This window comes from Panthera pardus, unplaced genomic scaffold (genome assembly GCF_024362965.1).
Source record: "Panthera pardus isolate Hobbes unplaced genomic scaffold, ASM2436296v1 HiC_scaffold_2, whole genome shotgun sequence".
Taxonomy (NCBI): Eukaryota; Metazoa; Chordata; class Mammalia; order Carnivora; family Felidae; genus Panthera; species Panthera pardus.
Genome location: NW_026526765.1, coordinates 69,635,851 through 69,649,107, shown reverse-complemented (window position 1 = coordinate 69,649,107; position 13,257 = coordinate 69,635,851). Strand labels below are relative to the sequence as shown.

At 35.2% G+C, this 13,257-nt stretch overlaps 1 protein-coding gene across 2 annotated transcripts in view; it reads right to left on the bottom strand.

The window, feature by feature from the left end:
* Positions 1 to 12,503, bottom strand: part of PJA2 (praja ring finger ubiquitin ligase 2) — a 69,507-nt gene extending 57,004 nt beyond the window's left edge. Inside the window, exon 1 of one of the 2 annotated variants that reach the window (XM_019450526.2) lies at positions 12,278 to 12,503. In XM_019450526.2, coding sequence (XP_019306071.1) covers positions 12,278 to 12,488 — 211 coding nt within the window. In that variant the 5' untranslated portion in view covers positions 12,489 to 12,503. The remainder of the gene's footprint in view (positions 1 to 12,277) is intronic. The other variant, XM_019450527.2, reaches the window with a different exon arrangement.
* Between the last annotated feature and the right edge of the window lie 754 nt (positions 12,504 to 13,257).

Sequence of the window (13,257 nt, the reverse complement as noted above, 5' to 3'; positions counted from 1 at the left end):
GTAACCTTCAAATATACAATATGGTATTAATAACTACAACACCATGCTATACACTACAACCCTATGACTTATTTATTTTATAACTGAAAGTTTGTACCTTTTGCCCCCTTGCTCAACAATTTTGCCTGCCTCCCACTCCCACCTCTGGCAACCACTGATCTGTTCTATGTATGAGGTCTTTTTTTGTTGTTTTTTTTTTTTATTCCACACATGAGATCATACAGTATTTGTCTTTCTCTGATTTATTTCGGTTAGTATAATGCCTTCAAGGTCCATCCATATCCATATTGTTGCAAATGGCAACATTTCATTCTTTTTTATAGCTGAATAATACTCCATTTTGTATGTATGTGTCTATACACACACAACCCACATCTTTTTTTTTTTTTTTTTTTTTTTTTTGGCCTGAGGAAAATCAATCAATCTTCCTTCTTTTTTTGTATGTGTGTGTGTGTGTGTGTGTGTGTGTGTGTGTATGTGTGTGTGTTGCCTAAAACAACAGAAATTTATTCTCTTACAATTCTGGAGGTTAAAAGTTCAAAATCAAGGTGCCAATGGGGTCATATTTCCTCTCAAAGGCTTTGGAGGAAATTCTTTTGTACTTCTAGCTGGTGGTGAATGCCAGCAAACCTTTGCATTCTTTGGCTATATACCACATCTTCTTTATCCATTCACCCATCAATGAACACTTAGGTTGTTTCCATATCTTGGTCATCGTAAATAATGCTGCAGTGAATATGGGAGTGCGTGTGTCTTTTCAAGTTAGTATTTTTGTTTTCTTCGGATAAATACCCAGAAGTGGAATAGCTGGATCACATGGTAGTTCTATTTATTAATTTTTTGATGAATCTCCATACTATCTTCCATAGTGGCTGTACCAATTTACACTCCCCCCAAGAGTATACAAGGTTTTCCTTCTTTCCATATCCCTGCCAACACTTGTTATTTCTTGTCTTTTTGATAAAAGTCATTCTAACAGATATGAGTTGATATCTCATCGTGGCTTTGATTTGCATTTCTTTGATGATTAGTGATGCTGAGCATCCTTTCATGTACCTGTTGGCCAGGTATATGTTGTCTTTGTATGTTGTCTTTGGGAAAACGTCTACTCATTTCCTGTACCCATTTTCTAATTGGATTGTTTCTCTGCTATTGAGTTTTATGATTTCTTAATATTTTAGATACTGACCCTTTGTCAGATATATAATTTGGAAATATTTTCTCCCATTTATTAGGCTGCCTATAAATAACTCACAGTTAAAGCATCTTTTCTAGAAATAAAAAAGTTGAGACACAAATACAATTTAATCCAACAATATGAAGAGCAAAGATTCTTGATTATTCTTCTCAGCCCTCTGCAAAATCTGTTTTATATTCTCTCATATTTCCCTTTATATATATGTGCCTGCAAAATGCCCTAAAAATGGCTCTTAAAATTCCTTACAAAACACAATTCTAAAATTATCTGGCCTGCAGTTCCTTTCAGTAAAATATTTATTTATATAGAACATTGGTGATTATTATCATACTTGAGCTATAAGTTATAGAATACAAACTTCATGACAAAATGACTTTATGATAAACTACAACAAATACAGCTAGAAAGCTGTTCCATATATGCTGGAACTAATTACACTTTACCTTAGTTTACTAACATTATCTTTCTATTTTCAGCTACTAAGGCAAAGCAAATATTCCAAGAGGTTAAAAAAGTATCTCCTCTGAACAACAATGTAAGCTTGCAATTAAAGTACTTCTCACACTTATATATTCTTTTTAATCTATCTCTAGATTTATCATGTCTTCTAGTCACAAGCACAAATGGTTTCTTTTACATATAAAGAATGCACAATATTCCACTAGATGTAATTAATGGATACACAATTAATAAGGACAGAGGTGATATTATTCCTATATATTGCTATAAACAAATAGACACATGAATAAAATCAATTGCAGTAAATCAAATAACATATTACCAACCACTGGACTTCTGGTTATACACAAGAAAACTTCCAGGATATGACTACCAGACTCTGTACGTGAACAACTGTAGAAATGATAAGAGTACCTAAATCAGAGAGAACTTTTAAAAGTACAACTGTTAAACTTCTCAGATCAAATGGGCTTGCTATCCCTAGTAATGTGACGAGATAATATGATAAAAAGTTAAGCGTATTTAACTATTACCTTTCTTGACAATGTTTCTGTAAATTATTGTAAAAGAGGAACAATAAACTCAGCACTGATACAGTGAAAATTACACTGAAAAACATAAAATATATGTAATCAGAAAGAGACCATTTGATAATCCGAACTTTTTGTATTTAAGTAGTTATAAAACTGTATTTCCAATTTCTGTTATGGTAAAGCCTCTATCTCACCAAATGATTATAAACTGTTACTCTATTTAAAAAAATTGTTACAAACTGCTATTTCTAAAAGGCTAACCATAGAGAAAAACCTGTGAAGAAAGAACTGAATGAGAATATAACCAACACACTAGAACAATAAAGATTTTCTCTGGTTTACTGGCAATATAACTGGCTAAGGGGGAAAAAAGATTAAAGTCGAAAACAAATTGAGATGGAAGAATAAAATATCAATCCATCAAAAAATAGGATGAAGAATATTCTTCAAATTTACCTCTCATTTAGATAGGAAGATCTGATTCAGATGTGGCACAAAAAGGGCCCTGCTCAACTCACCCTCCTATGGGATGCCAAGAAAAATCAGTTTCAAATCAAGAAACAGCACAGATTTATTTCCATGTCAATGAGTGAGCCAAGAAAAGAAATAACAAGAGTACAGGAAAAAAAGGAAAATAGAAAATTCAATGTTATGCATACCAAATGTAGCAAATTTCATTTGATGATAAAAATTCACAAAATGTGCTCAGAACAAATTAATACACCTATGATATTTAGACACTTGGATGCCTGCTAACCACAAAAAAAAAAAAAAAGAGCTTATGTGTGTGGGTTAAAAACAAGCATGACAAAACGCTGATGCAAGATGTTGTGTAAGAGTGGTTCCTTATACTTCACAAAAATTTGTTTAGAAATTTTCATGATAAAAACTTTTCAAGTATTTTCCTTTTCTCTGCAGTCATTTGTTGAAGAACTATTAAGTGCAAAACTCTTAAACATATGTTACAGTTCAATGGATTTTTACATATATTACATATCTGAATAACTACCACGTGGTTCAAGATATAAAACATTACCATCATTTCAGAAGGTTCTCTCTTACCCCTTCCAATTTATTAACTCCTCTCAATCCAGAGGCAACCACTTTCTGGACTTCTACTCCCCCAAATTAGCTTTTACTGTTTTAAAATACACAAGTGGAATTATACAATGTGAACTCTTTTGCGTCTGTCTACTTTTGATCAACACAATTCATTCATGTTGTTATAAATGTTCCTATACATAAATTCTGATGCAATATTTTGTTGTTTTTTTAGATCGAAATGTTTTCTAATTTCTACTGTGACTTCAGATTAATGCACTATTTAAAAATGTCTTGCTTAACTTCTAAACATCTGGAGTCTTTCCAGTTATTTTTCTATTACTGAACTGTAATTAATTCTACAATGATCAGAAAACATGCACTACATAATGTCAATCTGAAATCTGATGATACTTCTTTAAGAATTAGAATATTTTGTCAAATGTCCCAAGTGCACTTAAAAAAAAAAAAGGTATAGTCTTCAGTTGTTAGACACAATGTTCTAGAAATGTCAATTAAGTCAAGGTGATTAATCATGTCATACAAATTTTATTCCTTTACTGATTTTTTTACATAACTGTTCTATCATTTACTTAAACATGTATTTAAAATCTCAGCTATGAATACATAACTATCTTTCCTGTTAGTTATACTAATTTTTCCGTTCAGAATCTATATTATTAAGTGAACACATACTTACAATTATATTTTCTTGATGAAGTGACCCACATATTATAATATATTCTTCTTTACTTATTATAATACACCTTGTCTTACATCTGTTTTGTACAAATTAATACGATCAGCTTTCTTTTGGTGTTTGCAGACAATACTCAATTTTATCTCTTTACTTTGATCTTACATGCATTTTGCACTTAAAGTGTTCTTTATAAATAAAACATACATGAATCTTATTTATAAGGCCTAACAATATTTGTATTGCCACTGAAGTGTCTAAACCATTTACATTTAACATAATTACCATAATACAGATTAGCTTAAGTATCACCTTTCTATGTGTTGTTTCTTTAGTCTTCCTTTCTTGACTTCTTTGGTACTGGTCAATTTTTTTTTTTTTTTTTTTTTTTACTATTCCATTTTATTTCACCTACTAGCTTGTTTGAAATACCTTTTAGTATCAATATTTCAGTGGTTTCCCTTGAAATCACAAAATGCATCTTTTTTATTTGCTGAATGTTATTTCCTAGAGGCTCAGAATAATTTATCTTCCTCTAAAGAGTGTATTAAATTTTCTCATCTCAAGTAATTACACTGCAGGTAAAGACAAAGTGTGGGTTGGATGAAAGTACAAAATCTCTGAGAACTGCAGAAACAGAAAGTTGGTACCCACTCACAGGTTCTTATCTATGAATCTCTACTAGGTGCTGAAAAGATTGGAAACAGGCTGGAGACTAAAGAGGCCTTCTTTCAGGGTGAAAGGAAGGTACTGACTGCCAACAAGTGAATAAAATAAAGTCCTACCTACACCTTTCACACATACAGAAAAAAAAAAAAAAAAAAGCCTTACCCTACTGACAGAATGACACCAATTACTGTCCTCCATTGTGGCTAGAGGATAGGTAAAAGAAGAAAAACAAAACAAACCACCTTTACTACTGAACAGTGTTAGGAAATAGATCAAGGATTTCAAGACATGGAAAAACAAATGCAAGAAATAAAAGACATTGACAAATAACAAAAAGGCATTTATGGGCTCATCAAAGGACCAGGGGGAGAAGGTATAAATGAACTTCAAGACAGGTCATGAAAAAGTACCCAAACTGAAATACAAATTAAAAAAAAAAAAAAAAAAAAATGTGTGGGGAGGAAATTAAACAGAGCCTCCAAGAAATGTAGGACTGTATGAAATGAACTACCACCTACATACCCGGATTCTCACAAGCAGAGCTGGTAAGTGGTACAGATGAAATATTAGAAGATATTCTGAGAAATTTCCAAATATTATTTAAGAGATTAAATATAAATTTAAGAAAGGCTCAGCAAACAATCACAACAAGCACTATATATAGAAAACACAAATACCCCAAGACAAATCATTTTCAACCTGCTATAAAAACCCAACAATAAAGGAAACATTTTTGACGCAGAGAAATGAAGAATTACACCTGACTTCTTGTCAGAAACCATACAAGCAAAAAAACAATATAAATGGCATCCTTAAAGTAACATAAGAAAAACACTGTGAACAAATAATCCTATACCCAGCAAAATACTGTGCAAGGAAAATAAAAAGTAAAATAGAGTATGTTATAGGCAACCCAAGAGACTTTGTTACCAGTAGACCTGAGCTACAGAAAGAGTACAAAACAGACATTTGATTCTACAAAGGAATATGGAACTCTAAAGATAATTAAAGTGAAGGACATGAAAAATTTTTTTTTCCTTATTTTTAGTTACTTCAAACCAGAACTGTATAAAGTAGCACTCACTGATAGAACTTTCTGAGATGATGAAAATGTTCTGTATCTTACACAGTTCGATCTGAAAACTAAAAGCTACCTGTGGCTACTAAGCACTTAAAAAAAATGGCTAATATACAGAAATTAATTTAAACTTAATACTAACTACTTGAAATTCAAATTAAATAGTCACACTGGCTAGGACATACTAGACAATGCAGGTCTAAAGCAAACATAGTAGCAAGGTATTATGAACTTATGGCATATATAAAAGTAAAACGTATGACAATAGTAGTGCTAACAATAGTAAGAAATTGGCAATATACTGTTAGGAAGCACTGATACCATATAAAAAGTGGTGTAACACTGCCTGTATAAAGACTGGAATTAAAGATGTATAATACAAATCACAGAGAAGCCAGTATAAATTTTTTAAACAGACAAACTTAAGTATAAGTAATGAGCTACTAATGAAGATAAAAATAGAGAACCTATTTTTATAGGTTAAATAAAAAACTAAGGGAGATTTAAATGTAATCACATTAATAATTACATTACACATAAACGGTCTAAACAACCAAATTAAAAAGCCATATTGTCAGGATGGGTTAAAAAGAAAGTGGGTTTCTATACCAAACCTACTTTAAATATAAAGGCATAGATGTAAAGTAAAAAGACATACTATGCAAACACTAACCAAAAGAAAGGTAGAGTGATATTAACGTCAGATAAAATAGACTGCAGAAAATGGAATACTGTCTTTATACAAAGTATGTTATTGGTCTACAAAAAAAGAGAAACATCAAAATCAATTATAAAGATATTATTTACGTATACATTTTACGTATTTATTATATATATATTTCCAAATATTTGGAAACTGAGTGATATGGTTTTTTTTAAATATGAAATTTATTGTCAAATTGGTTTCCATACAACACCCAGTGCAAGAATGATATACTTCTAAATAACCATGGGTCAAAGTGAAAGTCACATTAAGTATTTAGAAAATATCAACAGAACAAAAGTTGTGGGAATATCTAAAGTAGTGTTTAGAAGGAAATGAAGGTCTCAAATCAATGGCTCAAGTTTATACCTTAAGAAATCCTAATAGACTGGATTTAAACCCAAAAGCATACAAAAAGAAAATAGTAAAGAGCAAACATCAATGAAACTGGAAAAAAAAATTTTTTTTTAATGCAATAAAACAAAAAACTGGATCTTTGGAAAAATTAATAAAATTGATAAACCTGGACACAAACTAGTAAAGGCAAAAGAGAGGACACATTGTCAACATGAGAAATAAATGAAAAGACATCATTACAGTAGCTATAGACAGTAAAGAGATAATAAAGAAACGACTTTATGGCAATGAATAGATGAAACAGATGAATTCCTTGAAAGACACAAAGCACTAAAATTCATATAGTGAGTAAAAGTGATTCATGCAAAGACGAAAAACTTTCAAGAATAGATAACCCTAATCATCTTATACCTATTAATTGAATGTATCCTTTAAAACCTTTCAAAAAGAGAACTCTGGGCCCAGAGGGGTTAGCTTGAAAACTCCAGCAAAGATTTATCAAACAAAGACCACTCTTATCGGAAATTTTTCAGAAAATTTAACACTTTCAAATTCTGAAGCCAGCATGATCCTAATACAAAGATTTACATAAAAAGTTATCTTTTGTGGACATAAATACAAAAAAGTACTCAACAAACTATGAGCAAATCTAATCCACCAATTTATGAAAATGATAATACGTCATGACCAAATGAGATATCTAGAGAATGCAAGGCTGATTCAACATTTAAAAATAAAATATTAACAGACCATATGATCATCTCAATAAATAACAGTAAAAACATCTGACCAAACTCAGTGTCCACTTGTTAAAAATTCTCAGCAATCAAGGAACAGAATGAGAACACAGTTAACTTCATAAAAGGCCTAGTATACTTACAATGGTAATACAGAATATATAGAATATATAATAATTTGATAAAAAGGCCCTATTATACTTAATAATAAAAGACTGAAACCAACAAGTCACTTCTAAAAAAATTTTACAGAAAAGCAAAAAACTACAACACCGAGGATGATTTTGAAAAAGAGTAGGTCAGGTGGCACCTGCATGGCTCAGTCGGTTAAGTGTCCAACTCTTGATCTCGATCTCGGCTCAGGTCATGATCTCGTGGTTCATGAGTTCGAACCCCGGGTCAGGCTCTGCACTGACAGTGAGGAGCCTGCTTGGAGTTCTCTCTCCCACTCTCTCTGACCCTACCTCACTCATGCTTGCGCTCTCTCTCTCTCTCTCTCTCAAAATAAATAAATAAACTTTAAAAATTAAAAAAAAAAATAGCAAGTCAGTCAAAGAAAGACAAATACCATATGATTTCACTCATATGTGGAATTTACAAATGAGCAAAGGGACAAAAAAGAGAGAGGCAAGCCAAGAAACAGACTCTTAAATAGAGAACAAACAAAATAGAGAACAAAAGAGAGGTGAGGAGGGAATAGGTGAAATAGGTGATGGGGGTTAAAGAGGGCACTTGTGATGAGCAATGGGTGTATGGAAGTGCTGAATCACTATATTGTACACCTGAATCTAATATTACACTGTAGGTTAACTAACTGAAATACAAATAAAAACTTAAAAATGAAGTAAGTACTGCAAATAAACAAAGTTGGGAGTACTCACACTACCTGATTTCAAGATTTACTGTAAAGCAACAATAACCATGACAATGTGGAACTGGCAAAACGACAGGTATAAAGATCAAGGAATTAGTCCAGAAATAGACCCACATATATGGACAACTGATTTTTAACTAAGTTAATTCAATGAGGAAATCAAAGGTTTCCTAACAAATGGTGCTAGAACTGAGAAAACAAGCCTTAACCCTTATCTCCCACCATATATAAAAACTAACTTAAAATGTATGATACACCTTGTCATAAAAGCCAGAACTATAAACTTGTAGAAGAAAACATAATCTGTACAACTTTCCACTAAGCAAACTTAGAACACAGAAACACAAATCCTAAAAGGAAGATTGATGAACTGAATTTAATCGAAATTACAAACTCTTCTGTTCTGAAAAGTTAGGAAAATAAAAAGGTAAGCTTCAGACTGTATTATGTGTGTATGTGTCTGTGCGGGTCAAAGGACTTCCACAAAAAAACATACAAAGAATACGTACAACTCAGTGAGATAAACAATGTTTACAAATAAGCAAGATTTGAACCGATACTTCACAAAGGAAGACACACAAAGGACCAAAAGCAAATTCTCAGCATTATTAATCTTTAGATAGATGTAAATTAATATTATAGTGTGATATTACTACATACCCACTAGAAGGACTAAAATGAAAAAGTCTGAAATAACCAACTGTTGATGAGGGTATAGAGCAACTGGAACTGTACCTCGGAAGCTGTGTGGCAGGTTTTTACATGTAAACATTCAGTTACGCTACAATGCAACAGATGCATTTCTAGGTATTTACCCAAGAGAAACACAAAACTTCATGAACGGATGTTAACAGCGATTTATCAATAATACCCCCAAACTGGAAACAATCCATTTATCCATAAATATGTGAAATAGTCAAAAAACTGTGGTAGATCAATACCATGGACTACTACTCAACAGTTAAAAGTCATGAATCAGTTAAACACAGAAAAGTATTTAGGATTCTCTAACCCATCATGCTAACAGAAAAAAAAGCTAGATGCAACAGAGTATGTAATTCCATTTATATGAAACTCTAGAACAAATGAAACCAATTTACAGTGAGAAAGAGAGGACAATGGTTTCCTGGGGCTGAGGGGTAAAAATGTCACTGCGTAGGGCAGAAGGGAACTTCTGGGAATGAGAGAAATATTCTCTATCTTGATAGTGGTAATGAAAACATTCTACTGTTGAATGTGGTACTGGTGATAGGGGTGTACGTGTTCGTCAAGACATACTCAACTGTCTATTTTAAATACACACATTTTATTGTATGTAAATTATCCTCAAAAAAGGTGACTCTTTAAAATGGAACTCTTTTGGGAAAATATAAAACAAGGAATATTGGTAATGCCCTTATATAACCACTAAAAAGAAGTCAAAAACATCAATAAAATTCAATACCCACTATGGTTTTTAAAAATGTCATCCAAAATTAAAAATAACAATAAAATCACCTTGGAAAGCCAAGAACAGAAGAAAATATTTTATCTTAATATTCTCTTTATCAGAAAGTTTCAGCAAACATCATAACTGATGTTTAAAAAATCAGAAGCATTCCCCTCAAAGACAGAAACAATATGTTTTTAGCTATCACTATTATTCAAAATTATATAGGAAGTATACCAGCCAAAGCAATGAGGAAAACACCTAAGTTATAAAAAAAAAAAAAAAAACGAAAAGAAAGCCACAAATCTGTGAAAACTTTGAGACAATCATCAACTCAAGTGATTAGATACATGATAAACAAAAAAAATTCAAAAGTTTTCCTATAACCAGAAAGAGAAAGAGAAAATTTTACTGAAAGTTTCCATCCACCAGAGCAAATCAAATCATAAGATAGCTAGGAATATTAGAAAGGAATGTGATACATATTGGGGGGGGGGGGACGGGGGACCTATAAAACTCAATACTTAAGAATATAAAGCAAGATGTGAATAAAAGGGAAAGACATACCATACATACATACTTTTCTGAGGGGAGAGGCTCAGTATCATAAAGATCAGTTTGCCCAAAATCAATCTAAAATTTCAATATGACATCATTCAAAAAACCTAAGGATTTTTCATTTAATTTATAAATTGAGTCTGAAGTTCATCTGGAGAAGAAATGCATAAGAGTCAAGTAATTTTGAAAAAAGGGAAAAATAGTTATCAAAATTTAAAATATGCATACCCTTTTACCCAGCAATTCCATTGACAGGAATCCATGCTCCAGAAATAATCACATACAGAGGAAGTTTCCCTAACAGTTGACTTTTAGGATAAAGGTAGGACTACAAGGGGGGTGGGAACACACTGTTTGAATTTTTTTTTAATTTTTTAAGATTTAAAGTTTGTAATTAAAAACTAATCAATACATGAAAAAGTTGGTTTCAAATAAAGCATTATTTGTGATTGCAAAAAAACTAAATGTGTTCCAATAAAGGAATGGTTAATTACAGCTCATTCAAACTAATGAAATACCTCTTAACCTTGGTCAGTATCCGAAAGACCTATATATAACAAATAAACATGTCCAACACATAAAAACAAGTGAAAGAAGCAAGTGTATACCAATGTGTCTGGTATTCCTCCCACTTCTCCCCCCAAAACCCAACTTTACATGTATGTAAATGTGTTCAGAAATGCATTTAGAAAGATGCACAGTAAATGGTTAACTTTAGACAGTGGAGTGGGGCTGGGGGATGAAAAATGTTCACTTTTACCTGACAGTCCTTTTTCTAAATTGTTAAATTTTACATCAAGTTTGCATTTCTACAATTAATTTTTAACACTTAAAATTATTTTATATAAAAATGACATGAATTCTAGGAGAAAAAAACTAAAAAAATAGTTTAAACGTTTATTTCTGTTATCACCATGTTTATTTACATACTCTTCCAATGATCTGTAGTCTTCAGCAGAGGTGACTGCCATTTTAAGGAAATTCAACTGACCAAATAGATTATGATAAAAAATAATACAGTGCGCCTTTTTTTTAAGTCGTAAACTTCACAGAAACATCAGACTCAAAGCAGGGTCCATGCATACGCAAAAAATTTTTAATGCCTTGGAGAGGGAAGTCTCCTAAACAGATTATTCTTCCTCCTTGCAAAAAAGAGTATTTACCTCCTCCTTTTTTCTTCAACTTGGTCTGGGCGACTTTAAACTCACCATTTTGAATGTGCGCAAAATGATTTACAAGCAGTAATCTTAGGGAGGCCAAAACTGAAGGTGGATCTGCGAGAGGGGGGCTCAGACCTGACATCGCTAACCGGCAGAAGCATTGATGGAATGGCGGTAATATCTGGAGAAAAACGATTGTTGTGATTTGTACAGGGTGTGCTGCGTACCCGAGCCTTGGTGACAATCGGAGAAAATGCAAATACAGCCAGGAGAGCGACCGCAACGGAAGGCTTCCTGGGGGAGGGGGGGTGCAGGCCTGTGGCGTAAGATGGATCAGCTCTATGTGGGGTGACTGGAAACGGACAGAGAAGGCGGCTGTGAGATTTTGGTGGGGGGCACACTCATACAGCCGCCAGTTTCGGCAGAAAGGCAGCGGGGTCCTTGGCCAAGGCACCAAGGACAGCAGAAGCGGCAGCAGGGAAGAGCGGCGGGTGGACACCCCGAGATCAATCGATGCCATTCGCTGGGGCCAGCAGGCGCGGTGGCCACGGACTCGAGCGCGGCCCCAGGTCCGGGTTGGACCGGGCCCAGGAGGCGAAGAAGGCCTCTCACAGCCATCAACCCCACCCACCATGGCCGGCGCAGCGGGCAGGGACAGGCCCCACTCCTTCTCGAGGAGAGAAATTAAGAAACGGAGGGGGTGAAGGCAGCAATTTCCTCGCCCCGACCCTGATATTCCTGACATCAGAACAAGCCAGATTAAAAAAAAAAAAAAAACCCTCACCGAACTGTGCAGCGGCTCCGGAGCGAGAACAGCGCTCGATCCTCCACCCGCCACCACCGCCTTCTTCTCCGCCTCCGACTCCTCCCCCGCGGAACGCGCAGCGGCAGGCGGCAGCGGCGGCGGTGGCGGCGGCGGCGGCGGCGGCGGAAGCAGAGGCGGTGGCGGCGCGTCCCGCCCCTTGCGCCGCGGTAGAGGCGAAGGAGGAGGGCATTCAAGCCCCGCCCCGAGGCCAGCACCGACCAATAGACTCAAAGGGCCTCTGCGGGAAAAATCCACATGTCCAATCGGAACCCGAGGAGTGGGCTCACGTCAATGGTTGGGACGTGGCAGAAAAACGGAAAAATACTTGGACCGTATGTACTCCCTGGTACTCCCTTCTCGTTCAGTAGGACTTCACCGATTGGCCGAAGAGCGGAAGGATGAAGGCACACTCCCCCCACTCTCAACCCAGTCCGGGTCTGGGCGCACCTCCTTTCCCTGCAGCACTGCGACGTTCGGGCAGGAGGCGGGGCACCGTGATGGGGCTGGAACGGCAAGGCCTTTTGTGGTTCGGGCTGGGAGAAAAGGCGGGGTCTCAGGGAAAGGGAAGGGGGTGTGGAGAACCAAGGGAAGAACTGGCGCAGCTAGACTTTTTCAGAAAACCCGAAGCAACAACCAAAATGGAGGCGTTAAAATCAATCCTAATTCCACTGGAAACCTGACTAACAAGGTTAAGGTCTCCTGACACAAAGTTCAAAGCGTTGCAGTTCAGATATGAGTGGGACAAGAAAAAATAGATGGAAGAAGGACACATTGGCCCATCCTGACTCGGCTTACTATCTAGTGGGTTTTCCCCTCCCACCCTACAATCACACCCTTGCATCCTCATTTCTCATTCTGTTGGAAGCGGAGTATAGCGGACGCCTGCTTTCGCTCTCTATAGACCTTGCCTAATTAGAACCTTCCAGTTTGCATCTAGAGGCTAACCGGCTGTCAAGGCG